At 45.7% G+C, this 27,677-nt stretch overlaps 1 protein-coding gene across 2 annotated transcripts in view; it reads left to right on the forward strand.

The window, feature by feature from the left end:
• The window catches only part of LOC116989266 (calcium/calmodulin-dependent protein kinase type IV-like), a 150,744-nt gene that overhangs the window by 43,152 nt on the left and 79,915 nt on the right, over nt 1-27,677 (forward strand). The window contains exons 2-3 of one of the 2 annotated variants that reach the window (XM_033046456.1): nt 26,252-26,330; nt 27,657-27,662. In XM_033046456.1, coding sequence (XP_032902347.1) covers nt 26,252-26,330; nt 27,657-27,662 — 85 coding nt within the window. The remainder of the gene's footprint in view (nt 1-26,251; nt 26,331-27,656; nt 27,663-27,677) is intronic. The other variant, XM_033046458.1, reaches the window with a different exon arrangement.

Below are 27,677 nucleotides of genomic sequence, written 5' to 3' on the forward strand. Positions count from 1 at the left end.
CCAACATCAAGATCATAACCACGACATTTTTCCCGGGGATTTTATTTTCACCAAATCAGGTGTTGATTCATTTTTATTTTGGCTAATAATTCTCGTCCAAGGGTCGGTGAGAAGCCCTTGTCATGACAGAAGTGATGTGGGTTTGAGTGGAAGTCTAACTCTGGTACCAATGTTGAGGCTGAATCGTCATTGCTATGCTGAGGGAGAGCTGAACTCTTGGAAGTATCTTCTCTGAGATGAAACGTTCCAACAAGATCTCGTACATCAATTTATTTTTCCTCTCACCTTACAGCTATGCCCTCTAGTCATATTCATACAGCGTGGATACAGGCCCTTCGACCCAACTTGCCCACACTGGCCAACATGACCCAACTACACCTGTCCCACCTGCCTACGTTTACCCATATCTCTCCATACCTGTCCTATCCATGTACCTTTCTAACTGTTTCTTAAATGTTGTGATAGTCCCTGCCTCAACTAGCTTCTCGTTCCATATACCCACCACCCCTTGTGTGAAAAGGTTACCCCTCAGATACCTATTAAATCTTTTCCCCTTCAACTTAAACCTATGTGCTTTGGTCCTTGATTCCCCTACTCTGGGCAAGAGATTCCATGCACCTACCCGATCTATTCATCCCATGATTTTGTACACCTCTATAAGATCACCCCTCATCCTCCTGCGCTCCAAGGAATAGACTTCCAGCCTGCTCAACCTCTTCCAGTAGCTCAGACCCTATAGATCAGACCCTCCCTACAGTTCAGACCCTCAAGCCCGATACCATCCTCGTAAATCTTCACCATACCCTTTCCGGCTTGACAACATAGAGTTGGACATTTCCACCAAGGGTAAAGGTTCTGACTGTCTACCTTATCTATGCCTCTCCTAACTTGATATACTTATATCAAGTTGAAAAAGCTACTTTCTTAACTACTAAACCAGGTTCGCTTCTTAATAAACAGACACCACACAAACTGTTTGGTAGACGAGTTCACAACTTTACTTATTATCGGCCGATGGAAGGGAGGGAGAACTCCAGTCAAGTAACCATTACAGACACTTGACCGTCCTCCGTTCACCCCCTTGAACAACAGAATTACATTGCCTTAAATAGGGTTTTTTTGTCCCCTTAGCACATTTCAGACATTAGTCATGGTCAGAGGTACAGGAAAAGGTTTCCACAGAATGCATCACATCAAAGGCCTTTTGTTTACATAGTACAAGATAACATTGGCCATTTGGTTTACGACATTTTATCTTCACAGAGATCACCCTAGCTCTCGCTGCTTCCTCTCTGTCATTTGGTCCTTCATAAACATAGGCCATTTGGTTTATGGCATCTTACTTCAAAGATGTGACTAGCTGTTTCTTTCTCTGTCACTTCCTCACTTGGGAGACAATGTTATAGGATTTATTATCCCACACACCCGCAACCTGAGGCAAGCCTAATTTGAGACTAAATATAAGCTGTAAGCTAGCCCAGAAGCCAATTTAATATCTTCTTATATTTTAACTAAAATTCAGCTTCATCAAAGTCTCCCCTCAGCCCCCAATGTTCCAAAGAAAACAATCCATGTTTATCGAACCTCTGCTTGTAGCTGAAACCCTCTGGTCCAGGCAGCATTCTGGTAAACCTTGTACATACATACCCCGTGAATGGCTCTGGCACATGTAGCATGGACATCTGCACACACTTGAGCACGCAAGTCCTGCTCTACTTCACACATGCCCTGGGCCTTGCACGGGATAGGATTTTGAAGTGGTCGGACCTCTTGTAAATATATGCTCAGGCCCATCACATGTCATACATTTATAGTTGGACCTTTCGGCCCAACTTGCCCATACAGACCAACATGCCCCAGCCCCACCTGCCTGCGTTTGTCCCATATCGCTCTAAATCTTTCCAATCCATGTACCTGTCCAAATGCCTTTTAAAGGTTGTGATAGCACCTGCCTCTACTACCTCCTCCGGCAGCTCATTCCATACATCCACCACCTGATGTGTGAAAATGTTGTCTTTCAGGTTCCTATAAACTCTTTTTCCTCTCACCTGAAACCCATGTCCTCTGGTTCTTGATTTCTCTTCTCTGAGTAAAAGACTCTGGGCATTTACCTTGTCTTTTCCCCTTTTATGATCTTATACACCTCTATAAGATCATCCTGTATCCTCCTGCGCTTCAAGGACTAACGTCTTGCCTGCTCAACCTCTCCCTATAGCTCAGGCACTTGGGTCCTGGCAAAATCCTCGTAAATCCTCTCTGCACTCTTTCCAGGTTAATAATATCATTTCTACACGAGGGTGACCAAAACTGAACACAATATTCCACATGTGGCCTCAACAAAGTCTCATAAAATTATCATTCATGCCTTTCTTAGCGTGGAGGAAATTAGTTATGGTTTGGTTTAGTTTAGTTTAGAGATACAGCACAGAGACAAGTTCCCTAGTTATAGGAGTAGAATTAGGCCATTCAGCCCATCGAGTCCACTTCGCAATTCAATCATGGCTGATCTCTGCCTCCTGATCCCATTTTCCTGCCATCTCCCCATAAACCTTGACACAAGTTCTAATCAAGACAAGCCCTTCGGCCCATTGAGTCCACGCCAACCAACGATCAATGCGTACACTAGTTCTATCCTGCCCACTAGGGGTATTTTACCAAAGCCAATTAACCTATAACCGGCACGTCTTTGGAATGTGGGTGGAAACCGGAGCACCCGGAGAAAACCCACACGGTCACAGGGAGAACGCACAAACTCCACACAGACGGCACCTGTAGTCAGGATCGAACCTGGGACTCTGGCACTGTGAGGCAGCAACTCTACCGCTGAGCCACCGTGCCAGCACTCAGGTGTTGGTGCTGTTTGGCACAACACCGGATTCTGTAGCGTACAGGATAAACGACACTCCGTCCAGATTGGCCTCACTTACATCCTGCAATAACTGTATTATCTATATTGTGGTTTATTAGTGTCATTCAGAGCTCAGTGTCTGTTTGGCTTTGAGTAGCAACATAGCAGGTTCGAATCCCACTCCAGGGGCAGAAGAGCAAAATCCCAGGCTGCTGCTCCTCTGAGATTCTGAGGGACAGCTGTATTGTTAGAGACTCCCACTATCAGACTTAAGCGTAATTTAAGTGCCGTCTGCTCTCTGAGATTGATGTAAATATCCCAGAGTACTGCTTTAGGGACTGGAAGGGAAGGCTATCTCCAGCGTCCTGGCCGTGGTTTATTCCTCATTCAAAATCCCTGGAACTGATGTAGGGAGGAACTGCAGATGCTGGTTTAAACCGAAGTAGATGCGAAATGGTGGATGTAACTCAGTGGGACAGGCAGCATCTCCGGAGAGAAGGAATGGGTGACGTTTCAGGTCGAGACTGTTTCAAAGGTTCAAAGGTTTCAGTCTGAAGAAGCCATTCCTTGTATCCTGAGAAGCTGCCTATCCCGCGGAGTTACTCCAGCACTTTGTGTCTATCCCTGGAACTGATTATGTGGTTATTATTACATTGTAGATAAAAGCAGAAAGGCCCAGGAGGTCAGGAAGAATCTATTGATGTTTCAATGTACACAAATTTCCCACTTCACAACAATAACTTCACTTCAAATGCACTTTAATAGATATAATGGGTCTGTCCCACTTAGGCGATTTTTTAGGCGACTGCCGGCGACTAGGCTGTTGCCACATGGTTGCCGGGGTGTCGCCTGTATGGTCATGAGTCGTCTCCTCAGTCGCCCAAAGAGTCGTAGCGTCTTTCTGGTCGCCACTGGAATTTCAACATGTTGAACATTTTTCGGAGACAGTCGGAGACAGTGGGTTTGACGCCAATGAGCGTAGCTTGACTTCTCCTGGCGTAGGTGCTGTCGTAGTTGTTGCCAGGTGACGTAGATTGTTGCCGGTGGTGATTTCGTTTTTTTTGGTTGTTAAAGTGATGATTCTATTTCAAATTTTATGTCAAAGGTGGGGGCCAGTCGCTGTTTTTTCGGCAACCTGCCACGACTATCACAGTTGCCGGCAGTCACCTAAAATCGCCTAAGTGGGACCGGGCCTTAAGGTTCAATATACAAATACTTCTCGACTTACACAATAGGTGACTTGCATGAACTCGAACTTGCGTAAATGTTAGCTTGACAGAGTTACTGCCTTACAGCGCCAGAGACCTGGGTTCGATCCTGACTACAGGTGCTTGTCTGTACGGAATTTGTATGTCCTCCCCGTGACCAGCGTGGGTTTTCTCCGAGATCTTTCCTCCCACACTCCAAAGACGTACAGGTTTGTAGGTCTGAAGAAGGGTTTCGGCTCGAAACGTTGCCTATTTCCTTCGCGCCATTGATGCTGCTGCACCCGCTGAGTTTCTCCAGCATTTTTGTGTACCTTCGATTTTCCAGCATCTGCAGTTCCTTCTTAAACAGGCTTGTAGGTTAATTGGCTTGGCATTGGCTCAACCAGAAGAAGAGAGGAATGGCGACAGGGAGGAGGTGAAACGGGTGCACAACGTTCTGGAGGTGACACTACGAGTGCAGGACTACAGGAGGAAGCTGGAGCTGAATCTTCAGCAGAACCATATGAGGGATGTGCGGAGCGGTGTGGAGCGGTATGGAGTATTACAGTGGCCTCGACAGGGAAAGCAATCAGGACTGGGCCAACGAGCTGAAACTGTTTTTTAACAGATTTGATGGAGGGGCCTCTGCCCACCAGACTCTCCCCCTCAATGCCCCTGCTCCGCTTCCTCTGCCCTTTCTTTGTCGCACCTGACCATCAAGGCTGAGCAGGTGAGGAAGGAGCCGAGCAGACTCCGCCCAGGCAAAGCCACGGGTCCCGGTGGTGTCAGCCCGAGGGTACTCAAGGCGTGTGCCAGCTAGTTGTGCGGAGTCCTCTAGCATGTCTTCAACCTGAGCATGAGCCTGGAGAGGGTTCCTGTGATGTGGAAGACATCCTGCCAAGTTCCTGTCGTGTGCTGGGGCAGCAGGGCGAAGCCTGCGGACGCCAGCAGGATTAACAAGCTCATCAGGAAGGCTGTCTCCGTCCTGGGGGCGGAGTTGGATTCATGGGAGGTGGGCTTGGAGAGGAGGATGCTCCTCAAACTGCGGAGGATCTTGGACAATACAGCTCACCCCCTCCATGACACACTGGCCAACCTGAGGAGCACCTTCAGCAACAAACTGGTTCCACCAAGATGCAGTACAGAACGCCACAGGAGATCCTTCTTCCCTGTGGCTATCAAACTTTACAACTCCTCCCCCTTCTATCGTGGGGTAGACTGACTCCCCCCCCCCCCCCCCCCCCCCCCCCCCAATCTTTGCACATCCCCAATCCTGGACTTTCCATTCGTCACTCTAATTTCATGTTTCATATTTCATATCTTGCAGGACAATTTCCCTCCTGGGATAAATACAATTCTATCGTATCATATAAATGTCAATTGTCCCTACTGTGTGTAGGATAGTGTAAGTGTGTGGAGATCGCTGGTCGGTGCAGACTCAGTGGGCCGAAGGGCCTGTTTCCACGCTGCATCTCTAACCTAAAACTAATTCTGGCAGTTTGCAATTTTTTATCGGGCTGGAAAAAACGTCCCGACTTGCCTGATGCCATGAGTACCTAGGGCTGGCATAACGAGCTGCTACCATATATCTACAAACTCCTACTACCTCCTACGGACTCATTACGGACATTCTGCGATTTTGAGAATTTGTGAATAACTCGTGAAAGCGGGACAGGCCCTAACTCAGCCGGGCCTGGCAGCACCTCTGGAGAACATGGATAGGTGATATTTTAGGTCAACACCCATCTTTAGACTCAGTGAGCTATTTCGGGCAGGGGATGGTGATTCCAACTTGCTTCAAGTCTGACTTACATAAGGGTTCACGGAACATAACCCATGTCTAAATTCAGGAGTGCCGACAAATACAAGCCTCTTCTAAATCATTTTATTCACTCTGCCTGGTATTTACATTGTGTAGGAAGGAACTGCAGATGCTGGTTTATACTGAAGATAGACACATAATGTTGGAGTAACTCAGCGGGACTGACAGCATCTCTGGAGAGAACGAATGGGTGACGTTGTGACCAAAAAAGTCACCCATTTCGTCTACTCAGAGATGCTGTCTGTCCCGCTGAGTTACTCCAGCATTTTATGTCTATCTCTGGTATTTACAGTACATTGTTTGGATCTTCGAAGGGATCACCATCGGAGGTATCTGTAGGAGACATTGTCTCAAAATGGCAGCCTGCATCATCAAAGACCCACACCACCATGGCCACGTTTTCATTTCACCCCTACCATTGAGAAGAAAGGACAGGAGTCTAAAAACCGTGACCACCAGATTCATGAATAGCTTCTTCCCAACAACCATCAAGCTCTTGAACACTGCAAAACACTAACAAATCTATGAACTGTGGACCGCCTGTGGTTGCACTAAGTATGTCATGCCTTTTTGCACCTCCGCAACATCGCCAAAATCAGACCCTCTCTCACACCTCCCGCTGCTGAAAGACTCATCCATGCCTTCATCTCCTCCCGGCTGGACTATTGCAACTCACTTCTCCTTGGCATCAGCTCCACCTACATCAACCGACTCCAACTGGTCCAGAACGCAGCCGCCCGACTCATCACCCACACCAAATCCTGGCATCACATCACTCCAGTCCTCAAACAACTTCACTGGCTTCCCATCTCCCACCGGATCACTTACAAAATCCTGGTCCTCACCTACAAAGCCCTCCACCATCTGGCCCCCCCATATCTCACTGACCTCCTCTCCCCCTACCAACCCTCACGGTCCCTCAGATCCACATCAGCCGGTCTCATCTCCATCCACAAATCCAACCTCCGCAGTTTTGGGGACAGAGCCTTCTCCAGGGCAGCTCCCAGGCTCTGGAACTCCCTCCCCCAACTGATCCGCAATTCCGTGTCCCTCACCATCTTCCAGTCCCGCCTCAAGACCCATCTCTTCACCTCTGCCTATCCTTAGCCCCACGTCCCCCTCCCTTTTCATCTGTGCTTGAATTGCCTCATATTGTGTTTTGAATTGAATTCTGTCTTTAATTTGTGTACTAGTCATGTCTCTACTATTTATTTCATTCCGCATACATGTTTTTCCACTACTTGCTAAATTTTTGTAAGGTGTCCTTGAGACTCTTGAAAGGCGCCCATAAATAAAATTTATTATTATTTATTTTTGCACTAGAATTATGTATTGATTTTTTTTGTGCTTATTATATGTTATGTACAATGAGTTTACTGACCTGTTATTTCAGTTTCACTTTAGTTTATTGTCACGTGTGCCGAGGTACACTGAAAGGCTTTAGTGGCGTGCTAACCAGTCAGCAGAAATTCAATACATGATTACAATCGATCCATTTACAGTGTAAAGATACATGATAAGGGAATAGCGTATAGTGCAAGGGAAAGCCAGTAATGTCCGATCAAGGATAGTCCGAGAGTCATCAAAGAGGTAGATAGTTGTTCAGGTCTACTGTCTGGTTGTGGTAGGATGACTCTGTTGCCTGATAACAGATGGGAAGAAATTGTCCCCGAATCTGTGGTGTGTGTTTTCACACTTCTGTATTTATTGCATAATGGGAGAGGGGAGACTAGGGAAGTGGTCAGGGTGCGACTCGTCCTTAATTATGCTGCTGGCCTTGCCGAGGCTGCGTGAGGTATAAATGGAGTCAGTAGAAGAGAGGTTGGTTTTTGTGATAGCCTGGGCTGCGTCCACAATTCACCGCAATTTCTTGCGTTCTTGGATGCTACTGAATGTAAAAATGTAATTGTTCTGTTGTCAGTACAAATGACAATTGAACACTCATGACTTGACATTGTTTGGTGTAAATAATGGATTGTTGGATGGAATTGTGTGTTGAACCTGTACTCTGAATCTGGCTATCACATGGGGGCCAGTTGCCCTCTTAATTACAACTCAGATAGGAACCGACACAAGGAACATCTCGTAGAGCAGTGGTGAGTTTCTCAAACAAGTCGGGTTATTCAAGGTCTTGGCAGTAGGCACTAGGAAACACTCTGAGAGAACCCAAAGTGTTTCAAAGATTCGCGGCAGCCACAGCCTCTTATATTCTGTGTTTCAATGGGTACACACGGATATTACATTTTTTTTTAAATAATTCATCAGTTATCAATGTTTCTTTGTGATCATTCATCCTAGTTTCCTCTCTCTTAGAGTAACCTTCAAGTTTCTGTTTGCTCATAATTAATTGAACAACCATCCTCCTATTTGTTTGACAAACCCTTATTTTGCATCCCCAGAGTCAGAACTAAACATGGAGAGGCAGCATTTAGTTTTTATGCAGCACATATCTGGAACAAACTCCCAGAAAACTGCAGGTCTGCTGCAACTCTCAGCTCTTTTAAATCTAGACTGAAGACTTTTCTGTTTGCCGCTGCCTTTCAGTAAACAATACAATTTATTAATTACCTATATTGCACTGTAACTTCTATTCCTGGTTTTATTCTATTTTAAATATTTTATTTGATTGCTTTTAATTTTGTAATTATTTTATCTGAATAATCTAATAATCGTTTTACATCTAAATGTCATTTCATATGTGTTTCTTTCCAATGCTTATAATGTTTTATGTAAAGCACTTTGAATTACCTTGTTGTTGAAAGGTGCTATACAAATAAACTTGCCTTGCCTTGCCTTGCCTTGCCTTATCTCATGCTTAGTTTTATTGCCCCAATAGCCTGGTCTTGATCCGAAATCCATGTTCTCCAGAGATGCTGCCTGACCCGCTGAGTTACTCCAGCACTTTGTGTCATTGATGCCGTGGAATCTAACCGCATGATTATTCAATTTATTCCTTCTCCTTATATCCTTAAGTTCCCTTCACTATGTTGGCCTCTTTTCCCATCATGTTTCCCCAGCATGCATGTTGTGAACACTGCCCAGTCCTTTATCGGCTCTGACCTCCCCACCATCGAAGGAATTTACCAGAGTCGCTGCCTCAAAAAATCAGCCGGCATCATCAGGGACCCACACCACCCTTGCCATTTCACACATTCACTCCTGTCATCGGGAAGAAGGTACACGAGCCTGAGAACTGTAACGTCCAGGTTCAGGAACAGCTTCTTCCCTACAGCCATCAGGCTATTAAACACTGCAACCTCAAATAAGCTCTGAACAGCAATAGACTATTATTGTTATTATTGCACTATTATTATTTGTTTTTGTTGTGTCCGTGTGCGTGCGTAAACATACACGGTATATGTGTGTATTTGTGAGTATGTGTATATATACACTGAACTTTTTCTCTAGCATTGTTTACAGTGTACTATGTTTACATATTCCGTTGTGCTGCAGCAAGTAAGAATGTCATTGCTCTATCTGGGACATATGACAATAAAACACTCTCTCCCTCTCTCTTGACATATCACAAATTACTCATCTTTCTTATAATTTTCAGAATTAGTTTAGTTCAGTTTACAGTGAAAAGCTTTTTGGTGCGTGCTATCCAGTCAGCAGAAAGACAATACATGATTACACTCAAACCATTTACAGTGTGTAGATACATGATAAGGGGAATAACGTTTGGTGGTTTTTTTTAGATCAGGATCATTCCAAACCTTCGGTGCAAAAGTGACTTTGAAGTATTTGAGCTGGAGTGCTAATCAGGGTAAATATCCTCTATCTTTCTGCTAACGCTGCCACAAAGAGCAATTCTCTGCCTCGCGGGACTTTAATTCAGAAGCACAAGTTAGCAATTAGGTGGGGGATTGATGGGTTCCCCGCTGCGTCAGGGCATTGGAGAGGAAACTGTCTCACAAAGGAGCCAGGCATATTGTAGAATAACTCCTCTCCAGACAAAGGAACGACTGACTGAAATATCAATTAAATCATATACTGTACTGTAGGAAGTAAATGTATTCCAAATTCTCAATGCTTCATTACTCTGCTGTTTAGTGTGATGGCTGGAATCATTAATTAATGATTTACTGCTGTACGATGCCCTCATTGTAGACTAGGGCAACACGGTGCAGCAGCAGTAGAGCCACTGCCTTACAGTGCTAGAGACCCAGGTTCGATCCTGACTACGGGTGCTTCTCTGTATGGAGTTTGTACGTTCTCTTCGTGACCTGCGCGGGTTTTCGCCGAGATCTTAAGTTTCCTCCCACACTCCAAAGACGTACGGGTTTGTAGGTTAATTGGCTTGGTGCGAATGTAAAATTGTCGCTAGAGTGTGTAGGATAGCATTAATGTGTGGGGATTGCTGATCAACGCGGACTCGGTGGGCCGAAGGGCCTGTTTCCACGCTGTATCTCTAAACTAAACTTTAAAAAAAGGTAAGCAGATCCAGCTTCATGAACCGCTTTTCCCTTGATAACTCAATTCCTTGAAATGATTGAAGCTTTTGTTTGAAAGGATATAGGGAGAATGTTTCCACGTGGGATAGAGCATAAACGGGCGTCAAAGGTTACGGGGAGAAGGCTGGAGAATGGGGTTTTGAGAGGGGGAAAATAGATCAGCCATGATCGAATGGTAAAGCACACATGGTGGGCCGGATGGCACAATTCTGCATCCACCTCATCTGCTCTTGTAAACAGGGCACAATCAATACTAGAAAATTGTGTGAAATGCAATGGGAATTTGGAATAAAAGCTAGACTGGTAAAGATTGCTCAGGGTGTGGGATTTACCACCACTGGGGCATGAGTGAGACAAATAGTAGCATTGCATTCAAGAGGAGATGGATAAACAAGTGGGATAGAATGGGCTTACACTGGTTTAGATGAGAGAAAACAAGGCTGACGTGGAGCATGAATGCTGGCATGGACAAGAGGACCGAATGGACTTCTCGGGCCATATATTCTTTGAGTAATATGACCGGTTCTGGTTCTGCATCTTAGCTAGGATATCCTGAGCCTTAGAAAGAGGTGACGATTTACGATACGATACAATATTTATCCCAGGCGGGAAATTGATCTGCCAACAGTCATAAAACACAAGATCCATGAAACATGAAATTAAAGTGACGAGTGGAAAGGATTGGGGATGTGCAAAGACTGAGGGAGGGGGGGGTGGGGGGGGAGGGGAGTCAGTCTACCCCACGACAGAAGGGGGAGGAGTTGTATAATTTGATAGACACAGGAAAGAAGGATCTCCTGTGGCGTTCTTTTAGTTCAGTTTCGTTTCGAGATACAGCGTGGAGACAGACCTTTCAGCCCACTGGGTCGTCACCGATCAGCGATCCCCGCACATTAACACCATCCCTCACCCACTAGGGATAATTTTTATATTTCCCAAGCCAATTAACCTACAAACCTGTACGTCTTTGGAGTGTGGGAAGAAACCAAAGATCTCGGAGAAAACCCATGCAGGTCATGAGGAGAACGTACAAACTCCGTACAGACAGCACCAGTAGTCAGGATCGAACCCGGGTCTCCGGTGCTGCATTTGCTGTAAGGCAGCAACTCTACTGTTGCGCCACCATGACCGCCCATCTGCACTGTACTGCATCATGGCGGAACCAGTCTGTTGCTGAAGGTGCTGCTGGAGGTATATTACGGTCATGATATGTAGAGCTCTGGTGAGACTGTACCTGGAATATTGTGTGCAGGCTTGGAGTCATCATCAAGGAAGGGTCTACTTGTGATGTGAGGGGCAGAAATAAAGTTTCACAGGGTTGGTGGGGGAGGGGGGAAGAAGGGAGGGAGGGGGTCCAACAAAGAGTGGTCAAGCAGACAGGATCTGCCTTCGTCAGTGTTGCAAGAATGAGTGGTGATCGCACTGAAACATGTAGAATTCTAGTGGGGCTTGGCGTGGTAGATGCAATGATGATATTCCCCTTTGTTCAGATGTTTAGATCCTTTAAGTAAAACCAGTACCAAACATGGAACTGCCATTGCGCTAAGTAAATGAAGCACAACCTTTCTACCTTTAAGTTCAAATCCCCTCGCAATGAACAATGCCGTTTTGTGTAAACAAAGACACATAATGCTGGTGTAACTCAGCGGGTCAAGCAGCATCGCTGGAGAACATAGGTAGGTGATGTTTTGGGTCAGGACTCTTTTACAGACTCGAGGACATTTTGCAGTGGAGCAGTCAAAATGTAGAAACAAGGAACTGCAGATGCTGGCTTGCAAAACAAAGGCACAAAGTTCTGGAGTAACACAGCGGGTCATGCAGCATCTCTGGAGAAGATGGATGGGCGACGTTTCGGGATGGACTATTTTGTCTGATTTCCCAACTTCTTGCAGTTCTTGAAAGTATTTTGCAAACTGTTTCAATAGAAGTAAAGCATAACCTCTTTGCTCTTATTGAAGGAACCCATTTGAAAATTGCTTTTTAACCACCTTTTTTAGACATAGAAAAGAAATACAGAATGTTTGGTAGCTGCTTGAGAGTGAGATGTTGATGCACAGGGAAGATTGCAGGCCCCTATTAATGGATCGCTGAAGGCTAATGTGTGGCACTGCAAGCAATTAAGCTAATGCCATATTGGCTTTTATCGCAAGAGACTTTGAGAAAAGCTGTCTTATGGCAATCATAAGATCACGTGATAGCAGCAGAATTGGGCCATTCGGCCCATCAAGTCTACTCCGCCATTCAATCATGGCTGATCTTTCTCTCCCTCCTAACCCCATTCTCCTGCCTTCTCCCCATAACCTATGACACCCGTACTAATCAAGAAGCTATCTATCTATCTCTGCCTTAAATATATACACTGGGGTTGCCTCCACAGCCTTCTGTGGCAAATAATTTTCACATTCTCCACCCTCATTTAAAGAAATTCCGCCTCATCTCCTTCCTGAAAGAACGTCCTTTAATTCTGAGGCTATGACCTTTAATCCTAGACTCTGCCACTAATGGAAACATCCTCTCCACATCCACTCTATCCAAGCCTTTCACTATTCTCTACGTTTCAATGAGGTCCCCCCTCATGTATGGCCATGGTGAGACTGCAGTGGAATTCTGTGTTCCAATCTGATCTCCCTTCCTAATAAAGGAAACACATGCAAGGCAACCAATGTTCACCAGGTGACTTCCTAGTGGAAACATCCTCTCCGCTTCTACTCTATCCAGGCCTTTCACTATTCGGTACGTTTCAATGTGAAATCTCCATTTTGAAGGTACGTCCTTTTATTCTGAGGCTGTGCCCTCTGGTTCCAGACTCTCCCATTACTGGAAACATCCTCTCCACAACCACTCTATCCAGGCCTTTCATTATTTGGTAAGTTTCAATGAGATGTCTCCTCATCCTTCCAAACCCCAGCGAGTACAGGCCCAGATCCGTCAAACCCAATCACCCCCGGGATCATTCTCGTAAACTTCCTCAGGACCCTCTCCAACGCATCATCTCTGTTATTTTATTCTTTTGCCATGGTCCTGGGAGTTGACGTCCTTCAGCAACTTAGTTTTTAAATTGCATAATTACAGCAGTAACCTATAATTCGGGAATACTGTGAGCGCAGGATGAGTTCAAATCCTCAAAAGTTGCAGAACCAGAGCAAGTTACAGAAGGGTGGAAGGGTTTGACAATGTGAATGACATTAAGGGGCATTAATTCAATGTCTCTGCCAAATTAAATCATGTTATTTATTTAGTACATGCTAGTACTTTGTTGGCTGATATTATCTCATGTTCCATAAGGTAAATAATGGCCTTCCGAGTGGGTTTTTTAGGAATAGAAATATCAGATACGCTTGCTTTATCGTAACTGGAAACAGGAAGGGTGTTTGTTCGAGTAATGCAACCAATTACATCCAACAACAAGATAACTAATGAAGAGTCGATGGCAGCAACATCTGTCACTATTGCATTACATTTATAAAACAGTACAAAGTAAGAAATAATGTCATTATTATTTATCGCTCTTTGTATTTCATACTTTTAACCCAGAGATTAGATCTCTGGTAGCTGCTGGAAACTCGGTAACCATGGTGATATATTTTTAGTAGTTGGGTTACATAAGGATAACGACATAGGTTTAAGGTGAGGGGGGGGTGAAAGGTTTAATTGGAACCTGAGGGACAACATTTTTACACAAAGGGTGGTAGGTGCATGGAACGAGCTGCTGGAGGAGGTAGTTGAGGCAGGTACTATCGCAACATCTAAGAACCATTTTAGAGAGGCACATGGATAGAATGGGTTTAGAGGGATATGGGCCCAACTAGGCAGATGGGACATGTTGATGGGGCATGTTGATCAATGTGGATAAGTTGGTCTGAAGGGCCTGTTTCCACGCTGACTGACACTATAACTCTAAGTTATAGCAGACAAATAAACATTTGAACTAATTGGAGTAGAATTTAATAAACCTTTTAAGTCCAGACACAGAGATTATGTAAGAGCTTACCATTGTTCATAGTTGTTACAGTGTGGCACGGTGGCGCAGCGGTAGAATTGCTGCCTTACAGCGCTTGCAGTGCCGTAGACCGGTGTTCGATCCCGACTACGGGCGCTGTCTGTACAGAGTTTGTACGTTCCCCACGTGACCGCGTGGGTTTTTTTTCCACGATCTTCCGTTTCCTCCCACACTCCAAAGAATGTACAGGTTTGTAGCTAAATTAGCTTGGTGAATGTTAAAACTGTCCCTAGTGTGTGTTGGATAGTGTTAATATACGGGGATCGCTGGTTGGCATGAACCCAGTGGACCGAAAGGCCTGATTCCGCGCTGTATCTCTAAAACTAAAAAACAAAATTTTGATCTTAGATTCTTGGCATTGTTTTGCTGAAAATGCAGTTCACTGTTGTAGAAAAATGACACAATTCTACTTTTAACAAGTTATCCATGTCAAGAAAGTGTCAAGAATGTGTTTGCTCGAGCACTGGGCCTGTACTCGCTGGAGTTAAGAAGGATGAGGGGGAACCTCATTGAAACTTACCGAATAGTGAAAGGCCTGGATAGAGTAGATGTGGAGAGAATGTTTCAACTAATGGGAGAGTCTAGGACCAGAGGCCGTAGCTTCAGAATAAAAATACGCACTTTAAGAAAGATGTGGAGGGTGGTGAATCTTTGGAATTCATTGCCACAAACGGCTGTGGAGGCCAAGTCAATAGGTATATTTAAGACAGAGTTTGACAGATTTTTGATTAGTATGGGTGTCAAAGGGTCATGGGGAGGTAGTGGGGTAGACTCAATGGGCTGAATGGTCTACGTCTGCTCCTATGACTTATGAACTTGTTATATGCACTGGAAATGGAACAATAACATTGTCATTTGCTGCTCCTCTATAGATTCATTAATATCTCGACCCGAAACGTCAGCCATTCCTTCTCCCCAGAAATGCTCCCTGTCCCGCTGAGTTACTCCAGGTTTTTGTGTCTATCTTAACACAACGATGAATATACAATAATCAATAAATTAATAATCTGGTAACCTCACCAAATGTAATAATTCCAGCTAACCACACCATAATAGTGGAAGAACTAAAGATAGTCGTGCAACTCACACAAAGTGCTGAGGTAGGGTCGTGTTTAGGATTGTGCAGTGTAGTTCAAAAGCCTGATAGTTGCTGGGAAGAAGCTGTTCTTGAACCTGATGGTCACAGTTCTCAGGTTCCTCTTGTATTTTCTTCCGGATGGTAGCAGCGAGATGAGAGTGGGGCCAGGGTGGTGTGTGTCTTTGATGATATTGGCTGCCATTTTGAGGCGGCGGCCCCTACAAATCCCTCTGGTGGTGGGGAGGTCACTACACATGATGGGCCAGGCAGTGACCGCCACTTCCTGCAACCTCCTTTGTTCCTGAGCGTTCAGATTAACAGACCAGGCCCTGGTGCAACAAGTCAGCCCGTTCCCTACCGTTCATCTGTAAAAGTTCAAAAGTGTATTCGGCAATGTGCCAAATATCCTCGATCTTCTAAAGAAGTTGAGGCATCGATGAGCTTTCTTTGTGATTGCAGCAATGTGCTGTGTCTAGAACAGATCTTCAGAGTTGAGCACGCCCATGAACTTGAACATGTTGACTCTCTTCACACCTTGATGAAGGCAGGCTCATGAATATGAAGTCCAAGATCCAATTGTTAGTCATAAGGTAGTCATATGCGCAAACAAAATGACTTCTTCATTCAATGGACTTTATCTTCTAGTTTATTTAGATTAGTTTAGTTTAGAGATACAGATTGGAAACTGGCCTTTAGGGCCACAGAGTCCGCGCCGACCAGCGATCCCTGCACACTAGCACTACCCTACACACTAGGGACAATTTACAATTTTTACCCAAGCCAAATTAACCTGCAAGCCTGTACATCTTTAGAGTGTGACCACGCGGTCACGGGGAGAATGTACAAACTCCATACAGACAGCACCCGAAGTCAGTATCGAACCCGGGTCTCCGCCGTGCACGGCAGCAACTCTACCGCTGTGCCATGTTTCAATTAGTGGGAGAGTCTAGAACTAGAGGTCATAACCTCAGAATTAAAGGATATTCTTTTAGGGAGGAAATTAGGAGAACTTCCTTTAGTCAGAGGGTGGTGAATCTGTGGAATTCTGTTGCCGAAAGCTGTAGAGGCTAAGTCAGTGGATATTTTTAAGGCAGAGATAGATACATTCTTGATTAGAACATGTGTCAGAGGTTATGGGGAGAAGGCAGGAGAATGGGTTTAGGAGGGAGAGATGGTTGAATGGTGGAGTAGACTCGATGGGCCGAATGGCCTAATTCTCTTCCTAGTCCTTATGTCCTTATGACCACTATGTCCATATTGTCTAACGTGAAGTGTTTTATAAACATCGTCCCACAGTTCCCCCTGTGTTTCCTCCGGGTGCTCTGGTTTCCTCCCACATCCCAAAGACGTGCAGATTTGTAGGTTAATTGGCTTCTGTAAATTGCCCCCAGTGTGTAGAATGCAAAACTAGAATAACATGGAACGAGTGTGAATGGGTGATCATTGGTCGGCACGGATAAAGTGGGCCGAACATCCTATTTCCACGCTGTATCTCGAAACTGTTCTAAACCAGCCAACTTCCTCCACACACCCCATGACAATAATTTATCGTATTGGTTTTCTCCATCAGTTGTGATTCACTGCTTGTTGAAGGAAGATGTTTGCAAACACACACATTTGGGAAGATTACCCAAATTAGCAGCAAGACAATTAGATTGCAGTATTCTGTGGAAGAAGAATCACCCATCCACACACTGACTTAAATTAAAGGCTAGTCCAGTGAGAGACACAAAATACTGGAGTAACCCAGCAGGTCAGGCAGCATCTCTGGAGAACATGGATTGGTGACGTTTTGGGTCAGGACCCTTCGTCAGACCAGACCCAGAAACGTCACCTGTCCATTTTCTCCAGAGATGCTACCTCCAGCATTTTGTATCCATCATTGATATAGAGCAACATCTGCAGTTCCTTTTTTTATTACCAGTAATACCTCTGATGTTTTCAAAGTTTTCCATTCTTTGCAAATCCCAACCTCAGTAACCCTCAACTTCAAGAGTCAAGAGTCTTTAATTACCTTGTGTGCTGACAATGGAACAATGAAATCCTTACTCGCACCAGCTTAACAGGCCTGTAATACATATAGATAAATACATATAGATAATATGTGATGAGCAAAATACTAATATTGGGGTATTTTATAAATTAAATAGCCCAATATTAGTACAAAAAAAAACCTGAAGCCCTCAGTGCAAACAAAGACAGGCCAGGGTTCAAAGTTGAGGTGAATATTGTGTACTGTTCTAGAGACTGCCGGTTGCTAGGAAGAAACTATTTTTAAATCTGGGGGGTTTCCCAGATCTTCTTCCTGATGGTAAGAGTGAAATGAGAGTATGGCTAGGGTGGTGTGGGTCTTTGATGATACTAGCTGCCATTTTGAGGCAGCGCCTCCTATCAATCCTTTCGATGTGCCGATCCTGAAATAAAACATTACTATACATGGAACTACCATTGCATTAAGTAAATTTAGTTTTAGTTTAGAGATACAACGTGGGAACAGGCCTATCGGCCCACCGAGTCCACTATCCTATCGGCCCACTATCCTACACACAATTAGAGACAATTAACTTGCAACGCTGTACATCTTTTTGGAGTGTGGGAGGAAACCAGAGTACACTGAGATAACCTACGTGGTCACAGGGGGAACGTACAAACACCGTACAGACAGCACCCGTAGTCAGGACCGAACCAGGATTGCTGGCACTGTGAGGCAGCAACTCTACTGCTGTGCCACCGTGCCGCCCCCTGGTGGTCATGGTTTTCCCATATCTTCTTCTCAATAGTAAAATTGAAATGAGAGCATGGCCAGGTTGGTGTGGGTCTTTGATGATACTAGCTCCCTTTTTGAGGCATTGCCTCCTATCAATCCTATTGATGGGAGGCCAATACCTGCGATGGACCAGGCAGTGTATACCAGCTTTTGCAATGTCCTTTGTTCCAGGGCCTTTGAATTGTTGAACTCTACCATGCGCCTGGTGAAGTTCAAGAGAACATTCAGCATCATGCCGAGTGTCCTCAATCTTCTAAGAAAGTGTTGTCGTTGATGTGCTTTCTTCATAATTGCATCGATCTTGTTGGGCCCAGCACACTTTAGCCTTTAGAGAAACAGTGTGGAAATAGGCCCTTCAGCCCACCGAGGCCTCGCTGACCAGCGATCACCCCGTTCACTAACACTATCCGACACACTAGGGAAAATTTGCGATTTTTACCGAAGCCTAATAACCTACACTCCTTTTGGAGGAAGCCGGAGCATCCGGAGAAAACCCACGCGGTCACGGGGAGAACGTACAAACGAAGTTTGTACGTTCTCCCCGTGACCGCGTAGGTTTTCTCCGGATGCTCCGGCTTCCTCTAACACTCCAAAAGGAGTCGCGATCGAACCCAGGCCTCTGTAAGGCAGCAACTCTATTGCTGAGCCACCGTGCCACCCCACGCGTCTGAAGATTGACTGGTTGCATCACACACTGGTTCAATAACTCAAACACCCGGGAACTAAGGAGGTTACACAGAGTGGCGGGCACTGCCCGGTCCATCGCGGGCACTGACCACCCCACTATCTGAAGATTCTTCGCACATCCGCAAATTTATTTGTCTTTCAATAGCTGGCTTCGTATTTAGCTGTTTCAGCATCTGCGTTTCAGAATCTTTTCCATCAACCTTCCTTTTTTCTATATTACGGTACTGGTACGGCACTTTATTTGTCACATGTACCGAACTACAGTGACATTTATTTTGTATACATCACCACTTAAATACATATCAGATAAGCACCTCACATACAGTACAAGTGTATTAGCAGTAGTATACTGTAATAGTGTGCAGAATCAACAGTTTGCCGTAATTTTCAAGTCCCAGTTGCAGTAAGTGCAGGGTTCTTGGCCTGATCATGAAGGCCCGTTGTCCTGGCGACGTTGCAGGGTCGGCCTGGCCAAGCGTAGCCGTGGTGTCCTCCGCCGCTGGTCCACAACTGTAGGCCGCATCTGGTCCACGCGCCCGGCCTCTTGGAGCGGGCCTGGTCCAGCGAGCCCTAGACAACTGCAGGGCTACGATGCTCTGGTCCAAAATTTGACCTTTTGGAGCAAACCATTAGTCAGGTTCTCCAGCTAGCTTGCTAACTGTCTGTCTGTCTGTCTGTCTAACTAGCTATCTAACTATTTAGCTGCAACTAATTCGCTATATATAGGGCCTGTCCCACTTTCACAACCAAATTCACGACCTCTGCCGAGTTTGCCCTTGACTCATACTCGCAGCATGGTCGTCACGAAGTCGTAGGAGGTCGTAGGTAGGTTGTAGCAGGTCGTGATGCTAGTCGTAGGTACTCGTGGCATCAAGTAGGTCAGGGCGTTTTTCTAGCCAGATGAAAAATGGCCTCGAGGAAAAAAGGTCGTGAATTAGGTCGTGAAAGTGGGACAGGCCCTTAACATTGACTCGTACAGACAGCACCCGTAGTCAGGATCGAACCCAGGTCTCTGGCGCTGTAAGGCAGCAGCTCTATCGCTGCGCCACACTGCCGTCCTGAGGTGCAACACAGAGCAACCTCCCAGTCTGCCTTTGGTCTTTCCAATGTGGTCATCAAGTATGATACATTAAATTGACAGAAATGAAAATCAATCACACATTCATCTGGAAGGAACGTTGAAGGCCCTGGGATGTGAGGAGGAAGGGGGTACAAAGGGCCATGCTGTGTGTCTCTGTGATCCCTTCTTGAATATTTAGATAGCATAGTGAGCAGCGACTCATGGGCCTGTCCCACTTGACGATTTTTCAGGTTACTGCCGCCGCCTGTCATAGTCATAGCAGGTCGCTGAAAAAACGGCGACAACCTACGTTATCCTGGCGACAAGATTGCCTAAAAAATCGCCTAAGTGGGACAGGTCCATTAGGATGTTCTACTGCAGTGAAAGTGCTTTCTAACTACGAGCAGTTCTTGTTGTTATCAGAGCCCAGTACATGAACAGTAACATGCTCTCGACAACACCGGCAAATATTGATGTACTCTCCTGGGGTGCTGTAGAAAAAGACACGAGCTTCTCAGGGTCAAAAGACCAGAATGCCTCCCAGAGTCTCAATTAAATATTGACACAATCTCAAGAATTCCTGGCGAGAGGTCCATACTGCCATCACACAACAGATAATAGACCACTCCTGTCAGAGTCCCCCTGACAATACTCCTACACCACCAGGAACCTGCCGCAAACATTGACCATCATCACAAGGGCGGCCGGCACGGTGGTGCAGCGGTAGAGTTGCTGCCTCACAGCGCCAGAGACCCAGGTTCCGTCTTGACTACGGGTGCTGTCTATACGGAGTTTGTACGTTCACCCTGGGTTTCACCCGGATACGCCGGTTTCCTCCCACATCCCAAAGGCACGCGGGTTTGTACTTTAATGGCCTCTGTACAATTAATCCCAAGGGCTTTATTTCATCACATTTCCAGACTGATTTAGCCTCCTGACGATTTCCTTGCCAGATATTATCCAGCCTAAGGCCTGACTGACTGTTGAATTGTCCCGAGAGTGTGGAAAGTGGACAGTTTGTGCACGTTTGTTTTCTTTTGTATGTATGTAATAAATTTACTTGTGGAAAAGAAAACCTGCCATGACCGCAACTGGATCCATATCAGGGGCGGCATAACGTGTAGGAAGGAACTGCAGATGCTGGTTTAAATCGAAGGTAAACACAAAATGTTGGAGTAACTCAGCGGGACAGGCAGCATCTCTGGAGAGAAGGAATGGTTGACGTTTTGGGTCGAGACCCTTCTTCAGGCATAGTGGCACAGCCAATAGAGTTGCTGCCTCACAGCACCAGAGACCCTGGGTTTGATCCTGACCTCGGGCGGTGTCTGTGTGGAGTTTGCACGTTCTCCCTCCGAGTGCCCCAGTTTCCTATCAAATCCCAAAGACTTGCGTGGTTGTAGTTTAATTGCCCCCCAGTGTGTCGGGAGTGGATGAGAAAGTGGGGTCACAATGAACTAGTGTGTAGAAAGGAAATTACAGATGTTGCTTTAAACTGATGATAGACACAAAAAGCTGGAGTAACTCAGCAGGACAGGCAGAATCTCTGGAGAGAACTAGTGTGAGCGGGTGATCGATGGTCAGCGTGGACTCAGTAAGCCGAAAGACCTGTTTCCATGGTGTGTTCTTCGATCAATCGACCGATCTGAGTCTTGTTATTCGACCATAAGGGATGATAAATGAGTGCACTGTTGTATAATCACGTGCAGAAGCTCACAAATTAACTACCTTCACTCAGTTTTATTTTGTTTTATAGATGCTTTTCCACAATTCCAGGCCAAGCTCTCTGTCAGGCATCCAGACGGCTTTATTTAATTTCATTCCCAGACCTGTTTAACCTCTTGATCATTTCCTTTCCAGATATTATCCAGCCTAAGGCCTTACTTACCGTTGATTTGTTTTGACTAAATCATGTTCAAATCTGCTTACGGATGATGCAGCGGCTAAGGCTGAACCCTCGTTCACTGTGAACGAGGCTTTAAATGAGGAGCGAGTGGAATGGTTTGGTTTAATTTAGAGATACAGCGCAGAAACAGGCACTTACGCCCACCGAGTCCGCACAGACCAGCAATCCCCGCACATCAAGACACTCGGAACTATTTTTACATATATGCCAAGTCAATTAACCTACAAACCTGTACGTCTTTGGAGTGTGAGAGGAAACCGAAGATCTCAGAGAAAACCCACGCGGGTCATGGGGAGAACGTACAAACTCTGTAGAGACAGGACCCGCAGTCGGGATCGAACCCGGATGGATGGTGCAGTATGCACTGTAATCGCTGTAAGGCAACAAATCTACCGCCGCAACACTGGATATTTTTAAGGCGGAGATAGATAGATTCTAGGTTATGGGGAGAAGGCAAGAGAATGGGGTTAGGAGGGAGAGATAGATCAGCCATGATTGAAAGGCGGAATAAACTTGATGGGCCGAGTGGCCTAATTCTACTCCTATAACTTATGACATGACCTTATGATCGCTTGTTAGAAAACAATTAAGGATTGGCCTGGAAATTTGGCCTCCCACCATTGTTTAGTCAGGTGCTTCTCCAGCATAGCGTGTGCTTATAACACACTTAACGCTGTGGACCTTGGTGATCATGACCAAACTGGAGCAGTATGGCTTGTGCTTCTGCATTGCCTGTCAAAGCTTCAAGATGTCCCCAGTTACATGCGGGCAATGAAGCTCCGTTGAAGTGTTCACTGATGTTTAGTTTTTGTTTTCGTTTTAGCTTAGAGATTAAGCCCTTCGGCCCACCGAATCCACGCCGACCAACGATCATCCGTACACTGGTTCTATCTGACACACTCGGGAGAATTTACAGGAGCCAATGAACCTACAAACCTGCACGTCTTTGGAGTGTTGGAGGAAACCAGAGCACCCAGAGAAAACCCACGCAGTCAAAGGGAGAACGTGCAAACTCCACACAGACAGCACCCGTAGTCAGGATCGAACCCGGGTACCTAGCGCTGTGAGGCAGCAACTCTACCGCTGCGCCACCGTGGGGCACGGGTGCCATGGGGTGCACGGATGCCAATGCACACAGCAAACTCTCACCAAATGACTCATTGATTGACTTGTAGAAGAATTGGTGGGGTGGCACGGTGGTGCAGCTAGTTGAGCTGTTGCCTCACAGCGCCAGAGACCCAGGTTCGATCCTGACCTCGGGTGCTGTCTGTGTAGAGTTTACACGTTATCCCTGCAACCATGTGAGTTTCCCCCGGGTGCTCCAGTTTCCTCCCACGTTGGCCTCCGTAAAAATTGCCCCCAGTGAATAGGGAAGGGTTGTGAAAATGGGATAACGTAGAACTAGCGTGAACAGGTCGGTGTGGGCCGAAGGGCCTGTTTCCACGCTGCATGTGTGCCAAATGCACACTTCCATAAATAATCATATAAATCCCCAGTGTTGCATTTTCCACTGGAAGTAATGTTAAATGAATAATATCACATTAATCTCTGCTTTCAAATTTTGTGCTTGACTTGATCTGTGGTTGTTAAGTACATCATTTGATTTTCCAAAATGTTCTTACATTCAGTGGAGACTTAAAGGTTGAACTAACCCTGTGCGGATTTATTAATGATCCCGCATGAAATTTTATTTAAGAGTTTCATTAAAATAGTGGTGTAATGAGTTTTATATGAACATTTGAATTACTATTCATTGCAAATCACCTAATGTAATTTCAGTCCATAGGAAGGTTTTCATATGAAGAAGATTGTGGTACGTCAAGATTGGGAAATTGAGCTGCTAATTTCAATTAATGTGTTCAGCAAACATCTATATCTGTGGGGTGTAACAATTAGCAATGTAGAATGAATGTAATGCTGTAATAAATCACAGAAAGAATTAATTTTGGTTGTTAATTAACTGGTTAAAAGACTCGCCTCTGGGTATCCATTTGTCTCTGGAACTCGATGTGAAGAATATTACTGATGAAAAGTGAACAGTCGTAGCATCTCAGATAGACGCAAAAAGCTGGAGTAACTCAGCGGGTCGGACAGCATCTGTGGAGAAAAGGAATAGGTGACGTTTCGGGTCGAGAACCTTCTTCAGACTGAGAATCGGGAAAGGGAAACGAGAGACATAGACAGTGGTGTAGAGAGATATCGAACAAACAAATGAAACATATGCAACAAAATAACAATAATAACATTGGCAGCTGTGGGCTGGGTGAAAACGAGTTACAGACAATGAGACTCAACAAGACGACTTTGAAGCTGGTATGACGACTTGGGTGGGGGAGGGACGGAGAGAGGGGATTACTTGATGGTTATAGAAATCAATATTAATCCACTGGGTTGTAAGCTGCCCAAGCGGCCTATGAGAGGCTGTTCCTCCAATTTGCGTTTGGCCTCACTCTGACAATGGGGGAGGCCCAGGACAGAAAGGTCAGTGTGGGAATGGAAATGTTTGGCAACCAGGAGATCAGGTAGGCCCAGGAAGACTGATTATATCATTCTATTTGGAGTAGTGCGTGCAGTTCTGGTCGCCCCATTACAGGAAGGATGTGGAGGCTAAAGGGCCTGTCCCACGAGCATGCGACTCCATGCGGCCAGCGCGACCTAAGCGACTCCATGCGGCAAGTGCGACCTAACGTGGTTGCTTGAGCCGTACGGCCTCGCGGGGCCGGTCCCACTTCGATCGCCGGAGCCGTATGGAGTTGTGCGGAGCTGGTCCCGACATTGCGCGGGGCTCCGAAAAACTGACCGCGTTCAAAAATTCCGCGCGGCAACGGCCTGCCGGCCCGCAGCCGCCTCGACACGGTAAGTCACACGCGAACTTCCCGCGTACTTCGCTCGAACTTCATATCACTCACTTGACCTCCGCGCGGCCCCCGCTTCTGGTTAGGTCGCACTTGCCGCATGGAGTCGCATGCTCGTGGGACAGGCCCTTTAGACATGGAGGGTGCCGTGAGGGTTTATTAGAATGCTGCCTGGATTAGAGGCTTTCAGCTACGGGGAGAGGTTGGGTAGACGTGGATTGTTTGTCTAGAACGTCAGAGGTTGAGGGGAGACTTGATTAAAGGATATAAAATCATGAGAGGCCTAGATAGGATAGACAATAAGAATCTTTTCCCCAGGGTGGAAACGTCCATCACTAGAGGCCATAGACTTGGATTATTTTAGATATTAAGACAATAGGAGCAGAATTAGGCCATTTAGCCCATCGAATCTACTCCGCCATTCAATCATTGCTGATCTATTTTTCCTTCTCAACCCCATTCTCCTGCTTTCTCCCCGTGACCTTTGACACTCTCCCTCATCAAAAACTTATCAATCTCCACCTTAAAAATAACCAATGTCTTGATCTTCACCGACATCTGTGACAATGAATTCCACAGAATCCCCACCATCTGGTTAAAGAAATTTCTCCCCACCTCCATTTTGAAGGTATGTCCTTTTAATCTGAGACTATGCCCTCTAGTTCTCAACTCCCCCCTTTACTGGAATCATCCTTTCCACGTTCATTCTACCTAAGCCTTTCATTATCCAGTAGATTTCATTGAGATCCCCCTTCTAAACTCAAGCGAGTACAGGCCCAGAGCCTTCAAACGCTCCTCATATGTTAACCCAGTCGTTCCCGAGATCATTCTCGTAAATCTCCTCTGGACCCTCTCCAAATCCACCACATCCTTCCTCAGACATGAAGCCCAACACTGCTCGCGGTATTCCAAATGTGGTCATACCAACGACGAATAATTCCTCAGCATTACATCCTTGCTTTTATATTCTGGTTCCCTCCAAGTGTATGCTCTAATTGCATTTTGTCATCAACATCAGAGGTTGAGGAGAGACTTGGTAGAAGTACGTAAAATGATGAAAGGCATAGATCGAGTTGAACCTTTGGAAATGTCAAATGCTAAAGGGTGAGAGGGGGAAAGTTCAATAGAGATGTACAGGGCAAGGCTTTTTACACAGAGTGGTGGGGGCCTGGAGCACATTGCCAGGGTTGGCAGATACGATAGTAGCGTTCAAGAGGCTTTTAGATAGGCACATGGAAGTGCAAGGAATGGAGGGATATGGATCATGTGCAGACAAATTAACTTGGCATTGTTTGACACAAACATTGTGGGCTGGGGCGCTGGTTCTTGTGCTGTAATGTTCTACGTTCTAAGTGCAGTTCGTGCAATAGCTGTCTATTGCTTGATACATCTTGTATGTCCATGGTCCGTGGGCCGAAGGGCCTGTACCTGTGCTGTCCTGTTCTATGTTCATACGCCAGGTCTGCTCACTAACACCAAATGTACACCTTGCTTGAACAATGTAAATGCAGTTCAATGATAATGAGGTTCTAACATAACTCCCCATGGATTAGGATTTATTTTAACCTGCCTTGTTCTCTCTCCCGACAGGGGTGCTACGTCCATCGTGTATAGATGCCAAGAAAAGCAAACTCAAAGGCAATATGCGGCAAAGGTCCTGCAGAAAACTGTAAATGAAAGTTGTTTCTACTTTTGAGTCTTTAATCTGATTGTGCATTGGCTGTACTATACCAGTGGAGATGTAATCATCACTTGAAGAGGCAGAGACTGCCTACCATGCCTTCATAAGTTCTAGGAGCAGAATTAGGCCATTCGGCCTATCAAGTCTACTCCGCCATTCAATCATGGCTGATCTCTCTTTTCCTCTCAACCCCATTCTCCTGCCTTCCCCCTACAACCCCTGACACACGTATTAATCACGAATCTGCCAATCTCCGCCTTAAATATATCCATTGACTTGGCCTCCACAGTCGTCTGTGGCAATGAATTCCACAGATTCACAGCCCTCTAACTAAATAAATGTCCTTTCTAAATGTACGTCCTTTTATTCTGTGGCTATGACCCCTGGTCCTAGACTCTCCCGCTAGTGGAAACATCCTCTCCACATCCACTCTATCTAAGCCTTTCGGTATTCGGTAAATTTCAATGAGATCCTTCCTCATCTTTCAAAACTCCAGCGAGTACAGGCCCAGTGTCGTCAAACGCTCATCATATGTTAACCCAATTATTCCTGGGATAATTCTCATAAACCTCTGGACCCTCTCCAACGTCAACACATCCTTCCTTAGATATGAGAGCCCATGTCTTGCTGAAGGAAGTGGACAGGTACATGGATACATAGAAACATGTAAAATAGGTGCAGGAGTAGGCCATTCGGCCCTTCGAGCCATATCCTCTTAAACGTTCCTATCCTGATATGAGGTACTGATTGTGGATGACCATTCAATATGATCATGGCTGATCATCCAAAATTAGTACCCCGTATAAGGATAGGAAGGTTTAAGAGGCTATGGCCCAAACACGGGCAGGTGGGACTAGTGCAGATGGGTCGGCACGAGCTGGTTGGGCTGAAGGGCCTGTTTCCGTGCTGCATGACTCTACACCGCGTGGCTTTCATTCTCACACAAATGATGCTGGCATGATGAAGCTGAGGCATGGAGTGCGTCGACATTAAGCACCCTGCTCGAGCCTCAGTTCACACACGTACCGAATGCGAATGTGCGATTTCTGAATCAGCATGTATCAGAATGGAACCAGATGGCAGGGTGGAAGCGAGAATCCCGCGGCATGGTGTTCCCCAGAGACGCTGTCTAAAGATCTGTCATACCCAGCTTTGCATGGCTTGGCTTCAGCTTATGGCAATTTCAACATTGGCTGCCGTTCTGCTTACATAGTTAAACCGGTGGGTATTCTCAGCTTACCCTGGTTTTGTTGTTCTCTTACGGTTCTTCCTTCTTGTCTTCCCCTTTCGCTACCTCCAAATGATGCCGTTCAGAATAAGGTACACCTTTCACTA

This window comes from Amblyraja radiata, chromosome 29 (assembly GCF_010909765.2).
Source record: "Amblyraja radiata isolate CabotCenter1 chromosome 29, sAmbRad1.1.pri, whole genome shotgun sequence".
In the NCBI taxonomy this organism is placed as follows: Eukaryota; Metazoa; Chordata; class Chondrichthyes; order Rajiformes; family Rajidae; genus Amblyraja; species Amblyraja radiata.